The sequence below is a fragment of the Lucilia cuprina genome, chromosome 5 (genome assembly GCF_022045245.1).
Source record: "Lucilia cuprina isolate Lc7/37 chromosome 5, ASM2204524v1, whole genome shotgun sequence".
Taxonomy (NCBI): domain Eukaryota; kingdom Metazoa; phylum Arthropoda; class Insecta; order Diptera; family Calliphoridae; genus Lucilia; species Lucilia cuprina.
This window is the reverse complement of record NC_060953.1, coordinates 64,120,097-64,146,194: the sequence shown is the minus strand read 5'-3', so window position 1 is coordinate 64,146,194 and position 26,098 is coordinate 64,120,097. Positions and strand designations below refer to the sequence as shown.

The following is a 26,098-nucleotide window of genomic DNA, read 5'->3' as shown; positions in this document are numbered from 1 at the left end:
AGTCTATAGGCTAGTCTATAGTCTAGTCTATAGTCTAGTCTAAAGTCTAGTCTATAGTCTAGTCTATAGTCTAGTCTATAGTCTAGTCTATAGTCTAGTCTATAGTCTTGTCTTTAGTCTTGTCTATATTCTAATCTATAGTCTAGTCTGTGTGTGGTCCTGAAACTGTAGGCTATAGCCCATAGTCTAGTACTTAGTCCAATCTATAGTCTCGTCTATATACCATACTTAAGTCTAGTATATAGTCCAGACTATAGTCTAGTCTAAATTTCAATATATAGTCTAAAGTCCAGTCTATAGCTTGATCTAGTCCATATGTAGTCCTGACTATAGTCTAGTTCATAGTCCAGACTATAGCATAGGGAATAGTCTAGTATTTAATCCAAACTATAGTAGTATAGTCCACTATGCAGTACAGACCGGAGTCTAATCTATACACTGGACTAAAGTCGAGTCTATAGTCCAGAATATTGTAAAGTCTATGATTTGTAATCTAGACTGATAGAATTCTCTGTTACAGAATTGTTGAAATATTCTTATGACTCTTAATTTAAAACTTACCACTATCAATTTCATTTTCACTGGGATCTCTAGCGAATATATCACCACTACTGCCGTTACTGCTATAATATTGATCATGCTGTTCGGACTCTACACTCTGTAGTGATTCTCTATCATCCGGTTCGGGATCATCGATATCTTCTAAATATCTATAATGATGACGAAGTAACTGCTGACGTAAGCGTTGCTGCTGCTGATGATTACTTTGATGATGATGTTGTACTTCTGGTTCTTCCTCTTCTAAAGGTTCCTCTTCAACATCCTCTACTATAGCATCGTCAGCAAACTCATCATCAATATTTTGCTCTCTACTGTTATTATCGTTCTTTTGACGCTTACGTTCGTTATTTCTTTCGTTTTCCAACTCATCATAGTCATCTTCAAAATCTGGTTTTACTGTTGTCGTTTTATGTTTATTACGTCGAAATAAAGAATTCCTATTCTTATGACCATTACCATAAGTTTTACGTTGTTGCTGTTTAGCGGCTCCTTTTCGATAGGAGGCAGATGAAGCAGCAAAACCTCGTGGCCTTGGTCGTACCGTTGAGGTTGTTGGCTTTGGTAAGATTTCCTCAATGGTGGGAATTTTCTGATTGATACTGCGGTGTGGAAAGAGTCGTCGCTCTAAGTAATTGGATAAAATTTGTTGGGTAATTTGATTTTGTCGTGCTATTTCCGATGGATCTAAGGCAAAATTTGTACCTAAGAAAATAAAGAAATAAAAGAGAAGACATGTTAATGACTTTAAACATATTTAGAAAATAATGATATGTTTTTTGTTGCTATCACTTCTTTTTTATTTATTTAAAACTAATTTATAAAATTACAAATTAATTCTTTATAATATTATGTTATTAAGCCTAAGTTTGTTTATATTAAAAATCATAAACCACTAATCATTTTAATCATATATTATAATTTGCATAATGCTTATCTTATATTTTAAGTTCAAAATTTATTTAAACAACACCTTATGGACGTTAAATAAATATGAATTTAATTTTAATAACTTTTTCGTTTGGTAACTTTTTATCGTATTTTAATGACCCTGAATAATGATAATTTTGAAATTTTTATTTTGGGAGGGGGATTTTTTTTATTTTTAAAACTTGCTCTCTTTGTGGCTCTTATACATCAAACTTTTTGAAATGGCTTGATTTAATAAGAAAACAATTCATAATAGATGTTGGCTTAGACAGTGATTCTCAAATGATTTTTAATTCGATTTTTCTATGAAAGTCATGTTTTCACAAATATGAAGTATAATTGGAAAAAGAAAGAAGATTGTAATAGCAGTTATATGATATTAAGGACCAATTTTTTTAATTCTATAAACGATTTAAGAGATTTCAATTCTTTAGCTACTCCATTTTAGAATCTATGAGTCCTAAGTCAATATTCAGATAGAGGTCTTTTTTCGACTTTACGTATCTACTTGTTTTCAAACATGTCTATTATATAGTTAAGCCTCTGGCTATACAAAAACAAGTGATAATATGTATGACGCAATTAAACATTATTCTTGATGGTCAAACAAATCTCTAAAAAAAATCTTTCAATCTACACAACAAACACGTGACCTCATGCATTCAATAAGTAATCACATGTCGTTTCTAGTAACAAACAATTTAAAATATGTACCACTTTTAATAGATCAATATTTTTTCCAAAACAATTCAGTTAGCAGCACACACCTTGAATACCCAACGACTATAGTAACTATTGTTAAACATTCCTTGATGGCAATGAATAAATTTATTGTTGTCTTAGCAAAGCTTGTAAGGAAATATAGAATGTATAGGTAAGTAAACAAATATGCATAATATTAATAAAATTCCTAATATCTTGTGTGCAGAATTTTTATAAAAAAAATTTAAATATTTTAAATATTATATAGGAGGGACCTGTTGCAAAGTTTGTTTAAAGCCAAAAAAATGTGATCACACATTACATCACACTGATCAGACCAGAGGACAGGTAATAAATCAGACCATATATAAGACTACAAACCAGACTTACACTACTAGATCATAGACCAAATAAAAGATCAGACAATAGAACAGACCATAGACCAAAACATACACTAGATCATAGAACATATCTGAGATTTCGCTATAGACCAGATAGTATACTAAGTAGACCATAGACCAGCCAAAAGACTCGACCAGAATATAGACAATACCAGACTTTAGACTAGACTATAGACCAGACCATAGACCAGACCACAGACCAGATCATAGACCAGACCATAGACCAAACCAGACCATAGAGCAGACCATAGACCAGACCATTGACCAGGCCATAGACCAGACCATAGACCAGACCATAGACCAGACCATAGACCAGATATTAGACCAGATCATAGACCAGACCATAGACTAGATCATAGACCAGACCATAGGCCAGGCCATAGACCAGATCTTAGACCAGATCATAGACGAAACCATAGACCAGATCATAGACCAGACCATAGACCAGACCATAGACCAGACCATAGACCAGACCATAGACCAGACCATAGACCAGACCATAGACCAGACCATAGACCAGACCATAAACCAGACCAAAGACTAAACTTTAGGCTACACCATAGACCAGAACATACACTAGATCAGAACATAGACCCGAATATATAGATCAGACTATAGATGAGATCATTGAACATACCATAAAACAGTTTATAGACCAGAACCTAAGACCATGGTATATCCATGCAATAAAGCTAATAATAGAACAGAAAGTTTCCTTGATCATAGACCAGACCATATAACGAAGCAATTGACACAAACCACATCAAAGACCAGGTAATAAAGCAGACCATTGAATAAACTATAGACTGATGCAAAGATTTTTAGATCAACATCTTAAAATTTTTGCATCAGAGTAATACATGATCGGTTGTATACAGCTAAATTTGTTCATCTTCATCTATATAGTTTTAAAACCAAAAAATTTCAAAAGATTTTTATCTTCAACAAAATAACTTCATTTTATTACAACCTCAACAAATAAAAATTTGCAGACAACTGACCCACATATAATTTAATAAATTCCCCGAATTAAAAGACTCATAATAACTTTAACAACAACTTAAAAAAACAACAATAAAATAAACAATTCCACCAAACATCACATTAAAAATAACTTTATTAAATGCAAATTTAATTTGTATTTTTTTAAAAATCATAAAAAGATGTTTTTAAAAAATATTTCATTTTCTCAATCACATACGCAAATGCAGACATAAATCAATGAGCAAAACGTATTTATGGCAGTGATCTGTATCTAATCGATTTTTCATGCGATCACATTCATCATTTATTTTAAACTATAAAGTAAAATCAAAACTGAAATGCTTTTAATTCGTATTTAAATCAGTTTTTTTGTAAATGTGTTGAAATCTGCATAACGCCAAATGGTTTCAATTATACAAAATTGAAATAAATGAATGAATGCATTAGACGAGACGAATAGGAAAATGAGAAAAAAATGATTTTATTTTAAAATAATTGAATTTTAAAGTCAATTCGATCAATCTTATTGTTGGCAAAATATAACTAATTGAAAAGCAAGTGATTAAATTTGTTATGGGTGTTGAAAAGATTGTGGGAAAGAAATCTTAATCATTATTTAACTGTTTCAAAAATCTGTAAAATATTTAAAAATAATCAATAATTTAGTTGAATAAATTTATAACTTTCAGAAATTCCCAATTTGTATTTAATAGTGAAATTGTTATTTTACAAAACAATTTTTTAATATATGTATACAACAATGAAAATCCACATGATTTATTTATAACCCACGGATAAACTGGCCCTAAGATCTCTGTTTCAATATTTTTTCACTTTAAAACCTAAACAAAAATTTTGAAATCATGATCACAATAAATCTAATTGACATTACCAGACCATAATAAATCATTGCAATGACTGTACTATAGTAAACATTTTGCTTCATGGTAAATCTTAAATAGATTCAATAATCTAATCAAATGTTTTATGGTTGTTTTCATTTGCATTGAAGTTTTTTAACGTAAAGAATTTAACGTTTATCGTGACAATTCTATTTTGAACAACTGCCGAGTCGAAACTAATCATTGTAATTACGTTTGATGTAAAAAATTATATTTAAAGTTGTTGGTCAAAGGGAATTTGTCTGGACCCTACCTTATCCTGATCTTTTATTTACAAACCAGACCAAACCATAGACCAGACCATAGACAAGACCATAGACCAGACCATATACCAGACCATATACGAGACCATATAGCAGACCATAGATCAGACCATAGACCAGACCATAGACCAGAAGATAGACCAGACCATAGACCAGGCCATAGACCAGAAGATAGACCAGACCATAGACCAGAACATAGACCAGACCATAGACCAGACCATAGACCAGACCAGTAATATGCTATATTATAGACCAGACCATAGGCCAGATAGTAAATCAAACCATAGAATAATTCCTAGACCTAATCATAGACCAGACAATAAACCCGACAATAGACGGGACTATATATCATGCAATAGCTCAGACCATAGGCTAGTCAAAAGACCAGATCTCGGATATATAACAGGCCATAACCAAACCCAAAATTAACAAATTAATAGACCATGACTATGATATATCAACAGATATAGACTAGATAATAATAAACTATTTTTCCCAGTATTCAAAGGTTTATACATTTTTTTTAATAATTTATTTGTTTTTGTACTTTATTATTTTTGTTAATCAAAATTAATGTAGCCAAACGAACTAACTATTTTAATTACCACAAAATGATTCATTATCTCTGAAAATCTAAAATAGAACATGATTTCACAATAATAAAATAGCAATTTACACACCAAAACGACAATTTTCTAAAAAACGAAAACTGAAAGATTGTCAAATGATTAAAAACTATAACGAATATTAAATGAACATGCAAACGATAACTTTAACAAATATTAATCATTTTAATTGTCTTGTGAGAAAGAAATAAACCACAAAACAAATTAATTATTTCTTTTAAAGCATTTCCTTTTAAAACTAATTGTTAATGGAAGCCTAAGAAATAAAATTTCAAATAAAAAACTAAAGTTTTTTATAATAAATTTTGAAAACCTGTAATTAACACCTTGATCTCACATTGTTTCCAGAAAATAATTAACTCCATTACTGTAATGTGGGAAGTGATTATGTCTTATAGAAGAACCTTGAAATTTTCAACTGATTTTCGTATAAAACAATTTCAATTGTAATTTATTGATTTTCCCCAGTCATGGATGGTAGTTATTTTATATGTTCATTTTAACAGATCTTTAAAATTCTTTATTTATTTGGGGTAAAATTGTAAAAAAGAAATTAATTTATTACAGCATTTAGTAGCAGCTTGTTGTGTCTATTGTTTTCAACAGGTTTATTGGCTTTACAGCAAAAAACAAAACTTGCAACTCATTAAATTTTGCTTTTTATAAACTGTTAATAAGAAAGCAACAGCAGTCAACGATGCGATTGCAACATTAATCTTAGTTGCTCTACATTTTTTCCCCTTTATAGCAGAAAAGTTGTATGTACTTATTTACACCATATCAATTTAAAGACTATAGACTAAACTATAGACTAGACTATAGACTAGACTATAGACTAGACTATAGACTAGACTATAGACTAGACTATAGACTAGACTATAGACTAGACTATAGACTAGACTATAGACTAGACTATTGACTAGACTATAGACTAGACTATAGACTAGACTATTGACGAGACTATAGACTAGACTATTGACTAGACTATAGACTATACTATAGACTAGACTATTGACGAGACTATAGACTAGACTATTGACTAGACTATAGACTATACTATAGACTAGACTATAGATTAGACCACAGACTAGGCTATAGACTTGACTATAGACTAGACTAAAGACTAGACTACAGACTAGACTATTGACTAGACTATAGACTAGACTATTGACTAGACTATAGACTAGACTATAGACTAGACTATTGACTAGATTATATAGACTATACTTATGTGAAATTATATTTGCCTTGGATAAGAAAATGGTGTAACATCATTGTATCTATCATCGTTATATATATATTTTTCTACTTTAATTCCGAGTATCTATAACACAAAGTTACCGCACACATACACTCATATATACCACATCTAACCTAAACAACAACATCAAAGTAAATCATCAACATCTTGGTACTACAAGTGAATACTCGTACAGCGTAAGACAATTTTGTATGTGGTTACCAAGCCAATCATTGACTTTTTTTCATTTAACCGAACTTTTGGTTTCATTTAGTTTCTTTGGCAATTACAACATTTCAAATTTCAATTCATCTGAAACATTGCATTACAATGCATTTTTTTGGAGTTAAATAATTTGTTGGAATTTTTGTTGCTCATTTTTTTTTTCGGTGCTTTTGGTTAAAGATTATGTAAATCTTCGAAGAGGTATTTTGGTGTTTAAATTTTTCATGAATTTTAATTGAAACACTACTAGCAAAATTTAATGACAGTAAAGGGAAAATGATTTCGAGAAAAAACACTTGTTGTTTCTTAAATTTAATTTACAATTAAAAGTAGACAATTAAAAAAATGTTGTATTACTGTAAAAAAAAACAATGTTGTTCCATGTTTAAAACCAAATAAAAAGAAGTTTAAGTAACAAAATTTAAGATTAATGCAACTCTATTTTAAGCCCCACAGATAAGAAGATCAAGGCTGCATCTGTCTTTAAGTACGAAAGACTGTGAATGCACGACGTGCATTAAAACTACATTTGTATGATCATGACATGAAAATCGAAACAAAAAAAGAACACAAAGAAAAACGAGAACGTTATTTCAACAGTTTTATTTTTCTTTATTTAATGACCACATCCAGCTGGGGATTAAGAGTCAATACAGTCCAAGGACGTTAGTGTAGTGTTTATAAGGTTTGATACAAAAAAGTACATTAATGCAGCTGATTTCTGAAATTTTGCAGGGTATTCTTATTGCATTAATAGTTTTTATTGATTTATTTTGTAAAGTGTTTAATCTTTTATCTTAATAAAAAAAGCATATCATAAAAAAAGGTAATTAATTGCGATGTTTTATATTACTGACATCTTATAAATACATACATATATGTATAATTTTCCGGTACAAGATGTTAATCTGGATTATCTGAATAATATATTTTATTTGTCTTTGATATATTTGAAAGAGTTGTACTCTGTAAAATCGTTGTAAATTGCATATTATTGAAAAATATTTTTGTATCAGTCTTCATGTGTTAGGTTAACTTAGGTTCAGGGGTGGTTGTTTAATATATCAAATTCGCTGAAATAACCTAGGCCACTATCAGACCGTGCTTTATCGTTTGTGTAATCGTTTGATCTTCAGAAATTAAGTTATCTGCACGTAGTTCATAATTTCTCATCAATGTTCGAGAGGATTATTATATCTGGGATGATATAGTTCTTAAATACATATATCAATCAAAATGGGAAAGTGTTCCAGATTAACTAACTAACTAAGTAACTAACTAACTACCTAACTAACTAACTAACTAACTAACTAACTAACTAACTAACTAACTAAATAGCGTACTAACTTACTAGCTAACTAACCAACTAACTAACTAACCAACTAACTAACTAACTTACTAACTAACTAACTAACTAACTAACTAACTAACTAACTAACTAACTAACTAACTAACTAACTAACTAACTAACTAACTAACTAACTATCTAACTAACTAACTAACTAACTAACTAACTAACTAACTAACTAACTAACTAACTAACTAACTAACTAACTGACTAACTAAATAGCTTACTAACTAATTAACTAACTAACTACATAACTAACTAACTAAATAACTAACTAACTAAATAACTAACTAACTAAATAACTAACTAACTAACTAACTAACTAAATAACTAACTAACTAACTAACTAACTAACTAACTAACTAACTAACTAACTCAGTGTTTATGGACTTATGCAGACTAACTAACTAAATAACTAATTAATTTGCTAACTAACTAAATAACTAACCAAATAGCTAACTAAATAACTAACTGACTAAACAACTAACTAGCTACATATCTAAATAACAAATGCTGTTATAAAGTTAAAGTATAATATGAAGACTCCCAAATAATGGTTTAACCTATTTCATATTTTCTTTCTCTTCGTCTCGAAGAAGGCTTAAAACGATAATTTTGTATCTTTACGACATGAAAAGGGTTAAACTCAATGTGATAGAGAAATTCTAAGATTTCGTAAACGCTACTCAATCCTTTAAAAAAGTATAATGTCGTATCTTAGTTTCGACTTTTTTAAAATTTTGTTAACCTGTGTAATTAATTAACTTCTGAATGCCATTTGGATGCTCTTTTTGTTTTACATTGTTTTTGTGTCAAGGGTATTTTTGTTGCTTAAATTTCTCACAATTTTAACCAAAACTTTAATAATATTTTATATAAAACCAATTTATTTCTTTTTGTGCTATTATTAAGCCCATATACAATATTTATTGTTATTGAAATGATATAAAAACGAAATTAAAATGTAATTAAATTTTATACTTAAACATACTTATGCGTTAATATTTTTGTTTTTCAAGTTTTTATCATTTTTTTTTATAAATATTTTTTTTGGGGATTTTATCAAAAGTCCACTCGAGTAAATACACAATTAATTTTGGAATCACTTTACGATTTAATTACACAAGCAAACACAGACCATCGGACTTCATGTTTTGATATGCATCAGTTTTAAATCAACAAAAAAATCCCACCAAATTATTACACAATTAATATCTGTTATGCCATTCAATATTAAAATACATAATAATAAGTAAAAATATAATTTTTATTAAATACTTTTAATTAAAGTTAATGGTTTTTTGAAATGTTGTGTGAAAACTACTTATTTCGAAAATTAGAGTATAAAATGGGTTGATATAAATTGAAATATGGGAGAATTAGTTTAAACCATTTTCATAGAAATTTATTTATTAGAACAAGCTTAATTTCGATTTCGTCAAAAATTGTGAAAATTTTCGACCCCTATAATGCATAAAAGGAAAAAAATCTATCAATTGAAGAAGTTATGCCGGATGTACGAAGATTCCTTATATAGCACGCAGAAAACCAAACTCTGAAAATTTTAAGGAACTACAAACAGGAAGCTGTTTTTAAGTTTGTTATCATAGAAAAATATACAGTTTTCTATCAATATTTATCTATGAAGAGAAGTGTACAACGGGAGCGATAACGCCTTTGATGTATTATTTTAAATCTAATGTCTATAGTCTAGTCTATAGTCTAGTCTATAGTCTAGTCTATAGTCTAGTCTAGTCTATAGTCTAGTCTAGTCTATAGTCTAGTCTAGTCTATAGTCTAGTCTAGTCTATAGTCTAGTCTAGTCTATAGTCAAGTCTATAGTCTAGTCTATAGTCTAGTCTAGTCTACTCTATAGTCTAGTCTATAGTGTAGTCTATAGTCTAGTCTATAGTCTAGTCTATAGTCTAGTCTATAGTCTAGTCTATAGTCTAGTCTATAGTCTAGTCTATAGTCTAGTCTATAGTCTAGTCTATAGTCTAGTCTATAGTCTAGTCTATAGTCTAGTCTATAGTCTAGTCTATAGTCTAGTCTATAGTCTAGTCTATAGTCTAGTCTATAGTCTAGTCTATAGTCTAGTCTATAGTCTAGTTCATTTCAGTTTAAGAGTAATTTTTTCTGTAAAGCCCAAACTTAACTTTTAACTTAAATACTGAAATTCTACTCAGTACACGTTAAAAAATCTTAAACTTGATCATTGAGATCACATGAAAAAAAAATAAAAAAAAAACAAATTTTAATAAACATCAAAATCATCATAAAAATCTATAAAATTCATTAACAATAAACGTTATTATTTTATATTTGCTTTTTAATTCAGAAATTTTATTCTATCCCAAAACAAATTCTAGAACAATACATATGTATATTTATTAAGAACTTATTATCTAACAAAAAAAGAAATAAATATTAGATAATTTATAATATTAACTGCTTAATTTATTCGTATACCAAAAATGATTTTAAATTTGATTTTAATACAATTTCAATTGAAATTGTTACTGTTAATTTCAAATCATTTATCCATTTTTTTTAATTTTATCGTTTGTTTACTTTTCTATCATTTGTTTGTTTAAAAAACATTTTAAATAATGCAAAATTATTTTCAAAATGTTTTTAATTAATAAACATTTCATTAACAATATTTGTATTAAGTGATCTGATAGCCTCTGTCAGGTGCAGTCTCATGCTTGTGAGTTATCGAGTTATCGCCTGCATTAAAACAGACTTCTAGCAGTGCTAACTGTACTGAAAAATAGTTCTTTTTTTGAAGTAAACATTTCTTGGATATAAACACTGGTTATAGGTATATATTTGAAGAAGCATAGCTCTTCTAAATTTAAAGACGCAAATATTCCAAAATTTTAAAATTTTTAATATGATTCAGCGCTTTTTATACAATTATTTAAACCGTTATATTTTACTAAATTTAGAGAGAAAATTTGCATACAAAATATAAGAATGATGAAATGACATAAGAAAGTAGGTATTTTAGTATCGTTATTCTAAGACAAGTTTTTTATTTTTTTAAACCATATATTAAAATGGAATAATAATATAAAAATTTACTGGTTTCCACATAACTAAGTCGTTTTATGTTCTAAATAATTAACCTAATATCCATGCAAAAAAAAAAAACATCTTAAAAATAACATAGTCTGACTTTATGGTAAAAATAGATACCCTATATTTAAAGGCTTAATAATTTGAATGGAACTGAAGTAGAGCTAAACTAAAACTGACGACAACTAGGTCTAGAAAAAAAAACTAGAAATGAACAACAAATAAAATAGAATTGAACTTGAACTACACAGAACTGAACTAGACCTAAAACTTAGAACTGAATTAGAACTAAACTAGAACTAAACTAGAACTGAACTAAAACTGAACTAGAACTGAACTAGAACTGAACTAGAACTGAACTAGATCTGAACTAGAACTGAACTAGAACTGAACTAGAACTGAACTAGAACTGAACTAGAACTGAACTAGAACTGAACTAGAACTGAACTAGAACTGAACTAGAACTGATCTAGAACTGAACTAGAACTGAACTAGAAGTGAACTAGAACTGAACTAGAACTGAACTAGAGCTGAACTAGAACTGAACTAGAACTGATCTAGAACTGAACTAGAACTGAACAAGAACTGAACTAGAACTGAACTAGAACTGAACTAGAACTGAACTAGAACTGAACTAGAGCTGAACTAGAACTGAACTAGAACTGAACTAGAACTGAACTAGAACTGAACTAGAACTGAACTAGAACTGAACTAGAACTGAACTAGAACTGTACTAGAACTGAACTAGAAATGAACTAGAAATGAACTAGAAATGAACTAGAACTGAACTAGAACTGAACTAGAACTGAACTAGAACTGAACTAGAACTGAACTAGAACTATACTAGAACTGAACTAGAACTGAACTAGAACTGAACTAGAACTAGAACTGAACTAAAACTGAACTAGAACTGAACTAGAACTGAACTAGAACTGAACTAGAACTGAACTAGAACTGAACTAGAACTGAACTTGAACTGAACTAGAACTGAACTTGAACTGAACTAGCAAAAAACTAGAACAGAACTTCTAAAAAATTTTCACATTATTTTAACAATTCCCAATTTTATAAAAAAAAACTAAAATTGTTTTTGTGCAGTGAATAGCATTGAAAATAATTCAAAATTATAATTAACTTATAATCATAATTATAAACATTTTTAACTAATTATTATCTAAAATTAAACTTAAATCAGTTTTAAGCTTTTCGTAGTAGTTTTTAAAATCATTATTATTTTCATGTGTGTTAATGGAAACTTAATGGATTTTGGACCGGCAAATGAATCATCACAGAAGATATATTATGGTTAAAACTGACAACATAAGGTCAAATGAAATTTAATAACTTAATTCTTTTGTTTACAATTGAAGAAGAAGAGAAATGCACAGCAAGTGTGTAACGTTTTTGTAACAAAATATGAAGAGTGGTCGATGTTAAACAGAAATTGTATGTTTATAAAACAAAACTTACCTCTTTTATCACGAAATGTTGCTGATGAAGATGAATCGCCAACTAGGGAGGTGTTAAAATTATGAGAATTTGTACTAAATGTGTTTTTGGTAAATCTACTGCTGCTGTTGATGATACTGCTGCTGCTGCTGTTGTTATTGTTGCCGCTGTTGCTGTGGGCATCAGAGTCAACACTGACCAATGTTAAGAAGATTAACATTAAAATTGTATATGATTTCATTATAAATGATGCTGTGAAAATACTATTATAATGTTTAATTTTTGACTTTTGAATATTTCAATATTCTAAAGATGACACTTTAAGCTTATTTTATAAAAAGATCGTGATCCACGTTTGACAAAGACGAACCGACCTTGTATTTAACAAGGTTGTAATGACAATAGTAAGAAATAAAAATAAACACTCGAAAAAAAAATTTATCAATTCACCGGTTTCTCACTTTTTTCGTCTTTTTTTTTTTGAAATCTTGTATTTGTCTTTCTGTAACCCGACCAAGTATCTGTTTGGTTGGTGGTTATAGTCAAAAATACACTAGTTGTACATAAAAGAAATTGAATATGTTTAAAAATATTTCTTTCTTTTTTTGAATAAATTTATTTATTTATTTTCTTTTTATTAGTGGTCATTCACTTAGAGTAGGTTTTCAAATCGTATTTTTTTTTTTGCTTCTTTTTCAACACATAAAACTTTCTTAAGTTTCAAAAATATTTAAACAAATAATATTATGTAAATTTTTGTTGTTGTTTTTTGTCTCACTGTCTTATAAGCAGCATCCACGCTTTCTAAAAATTCTTTATTTTGTTTAAAAATTATTAATTAATAATAATCTGTTGTTTTGTTTTCAATTGGTGAATAACGAAATAATAAGAAACAGCATTTTAATTTGAATCCCTACAAGATAGTGTTTTAGAGTACATTGACATATGTCACACAAATGGCCTTGTCCTTTGGCAAGAGTCAAATTACAGCTGAACACTAAAACCACGTTACTATCATGTGTTATCGAGTTTATACATGTTGATGATGATCCACTTGGAAAAACTTTTGATCTCTGCTATAGTTTGCTTCAAATGTAACGGTAATAATGTAATACCACGAGCACTTGGCTTAAAAGTCACCACCACTTTAATGATTTTCATATCCCTCTATGCCAAGACTCACATTTACAATATTTTTAAAAATTCAACATTTTACACCATGCAAAAACTTTCTTTCTCGTTCTCACAAACTCTCGTACTAGTTTACACTATTTCTTTTAGTTTCTCTTGCTATTTAAGTTTGAAATGCTCAATTTTCAATTTTAAGCTCTTTTTTTTCTTTTGTTTACTTATATTAAAGTGATCCTCTAAAATATCTTTTTCGAAAACAAGCTTTCATTCGTTTATTAACTGTCGTTCGTTTCATACCATATTAACGCTTGAGCGATCGTTTAGTTTTCATTTTTAGCCGTTTTCTTAACTAATGTTATACGATTTGTCTTGTTATCATCTCTCCACACCAAAGACTAAATTTTCAAAATCATTTAGAGACTGGTTTTTTTCAACACTGTACTACTGCTGATCATTCCTAAAGCTGGTTTTCATTGTGTTTTAATTTTTGCTAAGAAAATAATCACTCTCTTCTTTGTAGCCAACAATTTCAAGAGTCTCTACTCTTTATATGATCTCTGAGTTTATGTGAGTCCGCTTTTTACCACTTTCCTTAAGTGGTTTTCTGTTGGATTCGTTAAACGTTTTTTAATAATAGCAGTAATTTGATTGATTCATAAACAGTGATGTCGACTTGTTTATGATGCTAATAAAAATAACAACATTTTTGAAAACGTTAAAATTCAAATTGCAATTGTTTATGGTATTATAAAAGCAAATAATGTTATGAAATTAGAGAGTAAATATTAAAAGTGGGTATAAATAAATAGTTGAAAAGACTATTGTCAAGATCTAACACACTGAGATCGTATTGAAATGAAAGGTTTTGATTAGACCTTGAAAACTGTTGACGAAAATATTGTGTTTTTCAAAAGAAAAAGCTCTTAAAAAACCTTCTTCCAGAAGTTAAGTTGGTACTAAATTAAGAAAAATCTTTTGAAAGGCTTTAAGTGGGCCTTGTAAACTGTGTATGAAAATATTGTGTTTCGCAAAGGAAAAGGCTCTTAGAAAACATTATGTTATAAGTTAACTAGGAACTAATATATCTTAAGGAATTTCATATGTTTTTATATATCCTGAAGAGTTAACCATTTGATAAAGTCTGACCACTAACGGACCTTTTGTATCTCCAATAGGAATCAAATCCACAGACTGACAAACTAGAACACAAGTTTACGACTCTTGAAATAACTTATTATATTTCCCCATCTAAAACCATGAACTAAAACATCGACTGCAATCATTCCTTGTCGATTCCAATAATGGTTACAGTTTACCTGTAATGTTCTTCTCTACCAGTACCTCAAACTCAAGACGTCCGGCGTGGTAAAATAGAACATCTTCTACTAAACTAAATAATTTATTGAGAAAAAAGTTTAATTTCGAAAAATTGTCAAAATACAAGGAGATCCACAACTTCAGCTACACTTTTTCAACAACTCAGCAACTCATTGTTCATGTGTTATGCCAGAACTTTGGATTTTGGTTGTCCTTGCTACTTACACCAAATTTTGGTTGATCTGATCTACATCAACCAAAATTCCGAGAATTAGAGAACTAAAACTCAAGACATTGTTCAGTCTTGGATAAATCTCTAATTGCGTGCATTTTTCCACGAACCCGAGCAACACAATGTTGTATTTTAATGGTTCTATAAGGATAAGAGGAAATTTGGGAAATAAATAGGTTATTAACATTCCCTTGAAGAATTGAATCAAATTAAGAAATTTCACGTTTTTAAAAAGACTTCTCTACTGATATTAACAAAAATATTTTAATAATTGGCTTTTCGAAACGAATTACAATTTCTCCTTTATAACGGTACATTATAAATTTCTGTAACTTCTGATTTCTATTCCTGATAAAATACTTCAAGTAAAACTAATATTACAGCCCTTTCCTTTTATATAAAAAGGAATAAACTTCAAAAGTTTTATTTATAGGTAATAAATATTGACAACACTCTTTAGCAATATTTTTCATCTCATTTCAAGTTGTTTTCAAAAATATTTATGCTGCATATATGCATATATGTAATTTACTCGATGTTATTGCTGCAGCATCAATTTTTGAAGGGAGGTGGTACTCAGTTTATCGTTGCATCACTTCACACAGCAGAAAATATAAAATGTTTGTAAACAAAAAAAAATACAGGTGTCTTAACTATAAGTAGTTGGTTATTAACAGGTGAGTTATTTGGTTTTTGAAGCTCTAATTTTTGGAATGTTTTATTTTTCTTCAGAAACCATACTTATTAAACATATTACGGAATATGAATAATTTTGTTTTTTATTTTGCTAAAAACTTGTTGCTAAAAGAAATGTCCTAATGAAAATAAAAAGAAATTAAACATTTGATTATACATTTGGTATAAAAAATTTGAAATTTTTGGATTTTATTAATTCATATAATTAAGTAATATCAAAAACAAAATTAAGCAACGTCTACGTAATTTAGGTAATCTACATATTTGGTCGAAAGCAATAACAGACTAAATGGTATGTCCTAGTTTTTATAAACTAGGACATACCTCATTATTAGGATTCTCTAAATCGACTTTTGAATAATCGAACAATCGACTTTTTGTCGAAAAAAGTCGAAGTCGACTATTTTGTTCCAAAAAAGTCTATAAATCGACTATCTTCTATGAAAAAAATCGACTTTGTAAATAAAAGTCGAAAAGTCGAAAAAATTCGAAAAGTCGTAAAAAGGCGAATAGTCGAAAACTCGATAATAGATAGTCGAAAATTTAAAAAAAGTGTAAAAAAGTCAAAAACTCTAAAATAGTCGGAAAAACTCGAAAAAAGTAAAAAATAGTTGAAAGAAGTCGAAAATAATCAAACAATCGAAGAAAGACGGAAAAAGTCGAGAAAAGCCGAAAAAATCGACAAGTCGAGAAAAGTCGACTATTTATAAAATACTAAAAGTCTATAAGTCAACTTTTAACTAAAGGCAAAAATTCGAAAAGCCTACTTTTTGTTTCAACTATAGAACCCTACTTATTATATTCTAAGACGATCGATATTGAAGTTATACAAAAAATTTTAATTGTTTCGAATAGAATTTTAACGTTTGTAACTAGCTTTATAATACCAATAAATTGTTTTATAATTGAGGTTTTAAAAACTTATATGTAGCTTAATTTGTTCCGATTTTTGTGGAGATTCTTGCATGATAATACTAAGTTAGGCCGATTTTTGTAAAGATACTAAAACATTAACGATATTTATGAGTGTAGAGTTTTTTGGGAGCTAGATGAATAAACATATTCATCGTCTTTGAACCAAAAGAATAGTATGTGCCACATTTCATTAAATTAGATTGGAAATTGCATGCTGTAGAGTGACAGGCAGACTGATGGTGATAGCTTAATTGTTTAGAAAAAAGGAGCTGTTTAATGTTGCATTTAGCGCACACAAATTTGGTGAGGTTGGATTTCTAAAAGATAGTGTTGTCAATATTAGCATAGACATACCAATTTGTATGTGTGTTAGAATTATAAACTAAATAGGTCACTACCAACCTTGACTAATAATGTTCAAATAAAACCTCTTGCTGTCTTCATTTCGTTCCAGCGATGTTAGTTTTTAAATATTTACTTAAATGAAGGTCAAACAAGATTCTCTATACCTTAGTACAAATACCACCATATTATAAAAAGCAATATACACACATACAACATAAGAGTACTTATTTCACAAATTATACACATGTTAATTATTTAAACCATTTTACACGATTCTTTAACATGCAAAAATACTAAAAACAGAAATCTCTCTAAAAGCAAGGTTGCAAGACGAAGTAAAAATACCATAACAAAGGCAAAGAACTGTATAAAAACATTTGCATAAATGTTGTAAATGAAAATTAAGTTATCACTGATTAAAAAGGGATGACTGTATTGCAAATATGCAAGAACAACTCATTTCGTAAATTAAAAAAAATATATATAAATTTACCAGCAATACTTGTCCATCTTGGCAGATGTAGCATGTATCTTTCATAGCAACAATATATAGTTGTCTCGATGACCAACCATCCTCCGTTCAGCTTCGATGAATTTTACTAGATTTTAATAACAAAAAACAACCACAGCAACAATAGCAAAAAACTATATACTTGTGAATGCAATTTGTTTAAAATTGTTTACAAAAGAAATGAAGAAAAAATCCAAAACCTGATGCTGTGTATTCATACATACACCAACGGAGAGACTGTCAAGTTTCTTAAATTCCATAAAAATGAATGCAATAGACATTGCAACAAACAAAAAAACAACAACAGCAGAAAAATTTAAATACTATATTCATAGTACTTCGGTGTTGCGGTCGTAAGAGTGTTAGCAAATGATGAAATTAAATTTAAAACTATTGCAGTAGTAGTTGATAAATGACCTCAGTTCAAAGATGCGTAAAATGAAACTGATATCGATGAATGAATTGTTAGCAACGCCGACATACAACAAACTTCAACTGTCTTACTTTTGTCAGAGGGAAAGACATAGCGTCAAACAGACAGACTGACAAATACATATACATTTTAACATAAAACAATCAAAATACTGAATGAAAACAATGAAAGGAAATATTGATGCAATGTGCATGTAAATTCAGCAAACACTACAAGTCAATAATTCTATTCTATAGTATTCTTACAAAATTTGTGCAGATGTGTTAAAAAGTGTAGGTAGTCAGGACTATAGAATAGTCTAAAATGTAAAAAAATCGATAGTTTTGTCCATACAACAGTCCATAGTCAGCACTGTCAATAGTCTTGACTATGGAATAGTCTGTAGCTTATACTCTGGACAATCTAGTATCCCTTAGACTGGGCTTTAGAACAATCTGAACTATGGAATATAAAATTGTTCATAGTCTGTACTATGAATAGTTTATAGTCTTGACTTAGAATAGTCCATAGTCAGGACTATAGAAGAGTCCATTAGTCTGTACTATGAATAGTTCATAGTCTTGACTATAGAATAAAATAAATACTCTGGATTATAGAAAAGACTATATTCTGTGTAATATAGTCCATAGTCTGGACTATAGTATGGTCTGTAGTCTGAACTATAGAATAGTCTTTAATCTGGCCTAGAGAATAGTCTATAGTCTGGACTAGAGAATAGTCTATAGTCTTTACTAGAGAATAGTCTATAGTCTGGACTAGAGAATAGTCTATAGTCTGGACTAGAGAATAGTCTATAGTCTGGACTAGAGAATAGTCTATAGTCTGGACTAAAGAATAATCTATAGTGTGGACTATAGAATAGTCTTTAGTGTGGACTATAGAATAGTCTATTGTCTGGACAAGAGAATAATCTATAGTCTGGACTAGAGAATAATCTATAGTCTGGATTAGAGAAGAGTCTATAGTCTGGACTATAGAATAGTCTATAGTCTGAACTATAGAATAGTCTATAGTCTGGACTATAGAATAGTCTATAGTCTGGACTATAGAATAGTCTATAGTCTGGACTATAGAGTAATCTATAGTTTGGACTATAGAATAGTCTATAGTCTGGACTATAGAATAGTGTATAGTCTGGACTATAGAATAGTGTATAGTCTGGACTATAGAATAGTGTATAGTCTGGACTATAGAATAGTGTATAGTCTGGACTATAGAATAGTCTATAGTCCGGACCATAAAATAGTCTATAGTCTGTACTAGAAATAGTCTAATGTCTGGAGTGTAAAATAGTTAATAGTCTGAACTATAGAATAGTACTATAAATAGTCCATAGTCCTTACTATAGAATAGTTTAAAGTCTGAACATTCTAATAGTGCTTATAACTTGGACTTTATATTAGCCCGTAGCCCGTACTATAGAATAGTGTATAGTCTGGACTATATAATAGTCTATGGTTTGAGCTATTGAATAGTCTATAGTCAGGACTATATAATGGTCTGTAGTCGGGACTATATAAGGTCTCAACTATAACATAGTGTATAATCTGGACTAGAGGATAGTTTATAGTTTTTTTTCCATTTCCAATAGTTTAAAAAGTTTCATGAAATATTCAATCATTACTGTTTTTTCATTTGATACAGAAAAATTCAATTAAACGATAACAAAAATTCAATTTGATGTTTACTCATCCCAAAACATACACCCACAAAATTTATTTCTGAAATATTATACATACACCACCTCTCAGCGATTTACAAATATAAAAATTACATATTTTGTTAATTGAGAAATAATAATAATAATTTCGTACATTCACTTTCCAATATTTTAGTAATTATGAATTTTTTTAATTTTTCTCATTCTATTACCACTACTTCTTTTTCTTCTTTCCCTTTCCACCTTTGCCTTTCTTTCCATTACAGACGCCGGCCAGAGCAGCATCCAATTCTTTTTCATTGATTTGTGTCTCCGTGGTTACATGTTGTTTGGGCAATGTAACTGGCAATTTTGGTGTCTTTAATTCAATTTCAATATTATTCTTCTTACGTTCACTTTTTTGTTTGCTCCCCAATTTCACTAGAAATACATCGCTATCGGTTTCTTCGCAGGTTTTGTAACAAACCTGCAAATAAGATGGAGAAAAGAAAAATCGTTGAAAAGATACAAGTAAATTGGATTTGTGTAATACAATGTTATGGTTTACAAAAACCAAAAGAAAAAATAATAAAAATCATGTGATCCTATTATTGCATCTTGCAGCACACATGTCGCTTTATTTAAGTGGCTGGCAGGCAGCATTTATTGCTACAGTTTTAATTTGTGTTTAACAAATGTGGCGGTGGAGAAAGTGTTCCATTTAACATATGTAAATCCACTTAATAAGATAAAAGGATACAAATTCTTGATCCGTTTCATATAAGTTGTTAACAAATTCTGAATTCTCATTTATTTAAATATTTTTCTAATCAAAATATTCAATGAACATTTTTATATAACAACCAAGTATAAGCTATCATTCCCCCTTCCTTTAACTTGGAAATGTAGGTCATTTACATTTTTTTAATAGCAGGGGCTTAAAGATTTTCCGTTTAAAAAAATTTTAACGCATTTAACTGCCATCTGCTTCTATAAATCTTAAAATTCTGATAAATTGTTCATAATTGCAGTAAGAAGCATGAATTGTGGGAAGCAATATTGTAAAAAATCGTAAAATAATTTAGTTAAAAATGAATATATTTTTATCTGTGAATATCGGTAAGACATACATACATAAATGTAAAAACAATAAAATATTACATGAACCGAATGCACATTTTGTGAAATTTGTTTAGATGCACTTGAAAAAATTCAGAAAAAATTCAGAACTGCCTATAGTCTGGAGTATAGAACTGTCTATAGTCTGGACTAAAGAACTGTCTATAGTCTAGACTATTGAACTGTCTATAGTGTGGACTATAGAACTATCTATAGTCAGGACCATAGAACTATATATAGTCTGGACTATAGAAATATCTATAGTCTCGACTATAGAACTGTCTATTTCCAGGACTATAGAACTGTCTATAGTCCGGATTATAGAACTGTCTATAGTCTAGACTATAGAACTGGCTATAGTCTGGATATAATCTGGACTATAGAACTGACTATAGTATGGACTATAGAACTCTCTATAGTATGGACTATTGAACTGTGTAAAATCTCTACTATAGAACTATCTATAGCCCGGACTATAGAACTGACTAACAGTCTGCAGGAGGAAGAAACTGTGTCTGGACTATAAAACTTTCTATAGACTGAACTATAAAACTATCTATAGTCTGGACTACAGAACGTAGTCTGGACTATAGAACTATCTATAGTGTGGACTATAGAACTGTCTATAGTCTGGCCTTTTGAACGGTCTATAATCTGGACTATTAAACGATCTATAGTCTGAACTATAAAACAGTTTATGGTCTAGACTATAGAACAATATACAGGAAAAGGGAACTGTATGTAATCTGAACTATAAAACTATGGACCGTAGAACAGTTTATGGAACGTCTATAGTCTGTACTATAGAACTATTTGCATGAAAGTTAATAGAATTGACTATATAATAGCTGTCTATTGTCAGACTATAGAACTGTATATAGTCTGGACTATAGAACTGTTTATAAGTTCAACTATAGAACTGTCTATATTTTGCATGAACGTTAATAGCATTGACTATATTTATAACCAATTAAACATGATTGTCATATATACAACGAAAATTTATATATACGATTGAGCATATTTCAATTAATACACAAACAGTTATTATTTGTTAAAAAAGCCAATAAAATGTTACATGCGTAGATAATTGAAATGACACAAGTTACAAAACTAGTGAATACTCTTATTTATTACACAAGAAAACATACGAAAATGTATGAAAAAATCGAAAATTATAAAATATTATTCTAAAATCTTAACACTTACCTCAATACCCTTTTTACGTGTATCAACTTCCAGACCCTTCATAATATTTCGAATATCTTGACGATCAACTTGAACGCAGCAATTTTTCTCATCCTTCGGATGTTTTGGCTCGTCATAACGATTAAGTTTTGCACGATGACTACGATAGTTATCGATTTTATTGTTTTGATTATCACAATATGATTTAATTTTCGAATAGGGTACATGATAATTTTCCACATCACAATTATCATTACCCGAATATTTAATATTTGCACGAATTTTTGGTAAATCTGGATGATTGATAATATGTCCTCCTGTACGACGTTTTATATGATTACGTGCGAAATTACTGCGTTGCATTAAGTTTGATAGACTACAATCGGAGAGGTGATTATTTTCCTAAAGAAAGAATATGAAAATCTTACTAATTACCAAACTTGAAGTAGAATAAAAATACAATTACCTTTCCGTTACAATCACTGGCATTATCATCGTTGAATTCCTCTGTACCATCGCAAATATTCTCCACTTGATGGGTATCTTTGAGTACCCGTATAACCAGACCACTGCCATTTAGACAGGCCTCAAATTCATCATAAGCTTCTGGTCCGGGATCGGGTAGACGTGGGGTCTGAAAACAGGGCTGTATACATTGACCACATGGTGAACAGGGGTCTTTAACACAATCATCACAAGTATCTGCTGAACATGGTTCACATTTGAAAGGATCAATAGAACAGGGATTTTCTATATATTAAATATTTATAATAAAAGAAAAATTAATTGCAAAATTTTATTCAAATTTAAATATTCAAAATGGAACATACCCTCTTTTCTGTGAAGTGTTTATGTATGCTTCGGAACTTTTTTTTTAAGATTGGATTTTGCTTTTTTACTATTTTTTTTATAGAATTTTTTTTAAATTAAATTTTTTTTGTTTTAGTTTTCAAATTTAAAATTTACTGTCCACTGTATTTTTGCAATAAATAGCGCAATTTTCGTAAAGCCTTTGCTTTAGCTATAAAAGGAAATTGAAAAGTTTTAATAGAAGATATCGAACTGTATTTTAAAAAGAATCGCACCCATTTGAATTCCTAAAATTATAAAAAATCTCAAAATCCTACATTTAGGTGTAATTTTATTCCGATATCATTAATTCATAAGTTATTTATGATTAAGAGGAAAAAATTTCTTAAAATGAAGTGGACCTTATATGGGAAGTATGGGCAATTTTAGAATAATCCCTGTTATAGTTGGTAAAAGGATTTTTAAGTATAATAAATTTATATATGAAAACTTTTTTAAAATAGTCAACATTTTGAAAGGGTACGATCCATTTGTAAAGATTATTCTTTACTAACCTGCCTCACATTCGTCCATGTATTCATCACAGGAACAATTATTTGATTGTTCCGATTGTGGACAGCAACTCATTTTTTGGTTGTATTCTTTACATTTTGCCGCTGAAAAACAAATCAAAAACGGAATCAAAACATTTACTTTTATCCTGAGATAAGTAATTTGGAATGGGAAGTAAACTACTCTATTTTATAGTATTTTAACTTACATCTTTCACACTCGTCTTCGATCTCATCACAAGGGTTGCCCTTGTCGGCATTACAGGCAAAATAACGCTGACATATGGGTTTCTTAATTTCCCTATGACACGGATCTCTTAAAGGTACACAACCATTATTAGGTTTATTCTGTTTGCTAACACTCGGATTTTCATTTCCGTGTCCTCCTCTATTTCGTACGTTATCATTTTCCATGCCGCCAACAGCACGACTACAGGTAGCATCACAAGCTTCTTTACCATTACCACTGGGTCTTATCATGGGTCCACAACTCGGAGCTTTCTTATCACAACCCGCATTGCAGATGCGAGAAAATGTAAATGAGGAAACTATGGCTGGACCAATGGCCACTAGACGTATAAGTAAAACTACATTGCCCGTTTGGCAACCTTTCAAGTTAAACAGAGGCAATAGTTGTTTGGTCAGTTCCGAAGTGGGACATAATTGTTCTCGGCGTCCCTCCTCATAGGAATCACAATCATTGTCTACTATTTCGGTAGATTTTTTCGTTTCCTTAGGATTAGGTAGTGTCTTTACGTGCTTAGCACTTACATCCTGCCAATTAGGATTCTCAATGTTGAAATTTTCCATAACCTTATCGAAAACACCTTTAATGGGCAAATCCGTACAGCCAATTAAAAACTTACACTGTTCCGTTTTCTTTTTGTAGATGTGCACATGCAATTTGTCGCTGTCACTAATAGGAGTTTCCAATGAGAATAAACAACTTTTGCCACATTTGGGCATGCAAGGATCTAGACATTGGCCAAATTCACGATCACAGATCGATACAAATACACTATTGCGAAATGATACTTCACAGCATGTGGGAAATTCTTCGGGAGCGCAATAGTTTGGTTTTGTAACGATCAGATCATCGACCACAAATTCAAACATGAACAGGAAATTTTGCGCCATTATTTATTGTTATTTGAAATAAAATTAATAACTGTTTTTGGATTTAAAAATTTATTTTCTATATAAAAATTAATAAAATTGAGAAATTTCTGATGTTTAATGAAAAAATTATATAAAAGAATTAATCAAAACTTGATTAAAAATGCATGAGGAACTTAAATTTGCTTTGGTCTAGTAAAAAAAAACAAACAAGTATGATTGAATATTCGGGCATGGCCGACAGTATGATACCCTACACCAGTTGTTATGTTAAAAATGTGTATTTTCACCTTAATTCAGTCATTACTTCTATGAAACGATGTGTTGTCGACTTTTGCTGAAATACTAGAACATTTAACATAATTATAAGCTTACAAGCACTATTCGGGTGGTATGGTTGTAAGGGGCTAGACAAATTTCAAGCATTTTCGTCCTTGGGTCTAATGAATAGCAACTACAACTGTAGTGGTGTAGGGTATGGATGTCAAAGAAAATAAATCAAATATAAAAAACACATCTAATAAAATCTATATTTATTACCTATTCTAAAATTTAAATCAAACAGTAAAAAAATATTATCCATTCTTTTTCATTTCTTGTATCTGTTTCAATAACAATTGCATACGATCCTTCATTAAAGGCTGACCACGTTGTGTTCTTTTACTAATGGCTTTAGTCTTCTCCAAACGTTTCTTTTTGTATTGTTTAATCTTTTCTTCCTTTTCCTTTTTAGCTTTAGCACGTTCCTCCTCCAGTTCTTTTTGTTTTTGAGCTCTTAAGGCCTGACGTTCTTGGAATTTTTTGGCACGTTCCTAAAATATGTAAAAATTACTATTAAACTAAACCAATACACTTTTAATAGTTTCTTACATGTCTCTGGGCCTCCTTGGATTTTACAAAAGCTGCTTTACCATGTGCTGGCTTTTTGTATGGAGCTCCACCACCTGTACCTCGTCCACCGCTTTTATTCTTATTAGTATGTTGGGGTTTTGTGAAGGGTTTTGTTTTGGTATGATTAGCTTTATTTGTATTAACCATTTTAGTATGGTTCTTATTAAATAAATAAACTTTTTTTAAACTTTTATAAATTCTATTTAATTCACGCTTTGTTTTGAAACTTCTTCTTATTAGCATATATCAAGCCAATCACTGAATAATAATATCACATACACATAAAGATGCCATACATTATAAATTAAACTTGGCATTACTTTAATTATAAATGCACATTTTGCTTTATTAAATAAACATTTTAAAATAAATTTTAAATTAATTTTGAAAAATCTTAATTATTCATAACAAAAAATTATTTGAAATATTAAAATTGCAAAAAATTAAGAGATAAACGTTTTTAATAAATTGCAAATAATTTCAATGTGTTCAGAA

At 29.6% G+C, this 26,098-nt stretch overlaps 3 protein-coding genes across 3 annotated transcripts in view; all 3 read right to left on the bottom strand.

Moving 5' to 3' along the window:
- LOC111683125 (uncharacterized protein DDB_G0283357) overlaps positions 1-14,236 on the bottom strand; it is a 53,014-nt gene extending 38,778 nt beyond the window's left edge. Inside the window, exons 1-2 of the mRNA XM_046951509.1 lie at positions 12,731-14,236; positions 562-1,263 (exon numbers count right to left, since the gene is read on the bottom strand). Coding sequence (XP_046807465.1) covers positions 562-1,263; positions 12,731-12,950 — 922 coding nt within the window. The 5' untranslated portion in view covers positions 12,951-14,236. The remainder of the gene's footprint in view (positions 1-561; positions 1,264-12,730) is intronic.
- Positions 14,237-19,960: 5,724 nt separating this feature from the next.
- LOC111683128 lies at positions 19,961-25,087 on the bottom strand. Its single transcript, XM_023445160.2, has 5 exons — positions 23,806-25,087; positions 23,600-23,701; positions 22,702-22,985; positions 22,257-22,637; positions 19,961-20,415 (listed from the first exon to the last, which is right to left on the bottom strand). Exons 1-5 carry the CDS (start codon positions 24,731-24,733, stop codon positions 20,164-20,166), a joined length of 1,947 nt encoding a protein of 648 aa, XP_023300928.2. The 5' UTR covers positions 24,734-25,087; the 3' UTR covers positions 19,961-20,163.
- Positions 25,088-25,228: 141 nt separating this feature from the next.
- On the bottom strand, positions 25,229-25,861 carry LOC111683120 (thyroid transcription factor 1-associated protein 26). Its single transcript, XM_023445153.2, has 2 exons — positions 25,583-25,861; positions 25,229-25,524 (listed from the first exon to the last, which is right to left on the bottom strand). The coding sequence occupies exons 1-2, from the start codon at positions 25,844-25,846 to the stop codon at positions 25,288-25,290; spliced, it is 501 nt and encodes a 166-aa protein (XP_023300921.2). The 5' UTR covers positions 25,847-25,861; the 3' UTR covers positions 25,229-25,287.
- Positions 25,862-26,098: the final 237 nt, after the last annotated feature.

Coding starts and splice junctions, on each gene's coding strand:
- LOC111683120 (XM_023445153.2), bottom strand. CDS start 25,846: ATGCTAATAAGAAGAAGTTTCAAAACAAAGCGTGAATTAAATAGAATT. Junction 25,525..25,582: donor CCAAGGAGGCCCAGAGACAT/GTAAGAAACTAT, acceptor TACATATTTTAG/GAACGTGCCAAAAAATTCCA.
- LOC111683128 (XM_023445160.2), bottom strand. CDS start 24,733: ATGGCGCAAAATTTCCTGTTCATGTTTGAATTTGTGGTCGATGATCTG. Junction 22,986..23,599: donor CATGGACGAATGTGAGGCAG/GTTAGTAAAGAA, acceptor TTTAATATATAG/AAAATCCCTGTTCTATTGAT. Junction 20,416..22,256: donor CACGTAAAAAGGGTATTGAG/GTAAGTGTTAAG, acceptor TCTTATTTGCAG/GTTTGTTACAAAACCTGCGA.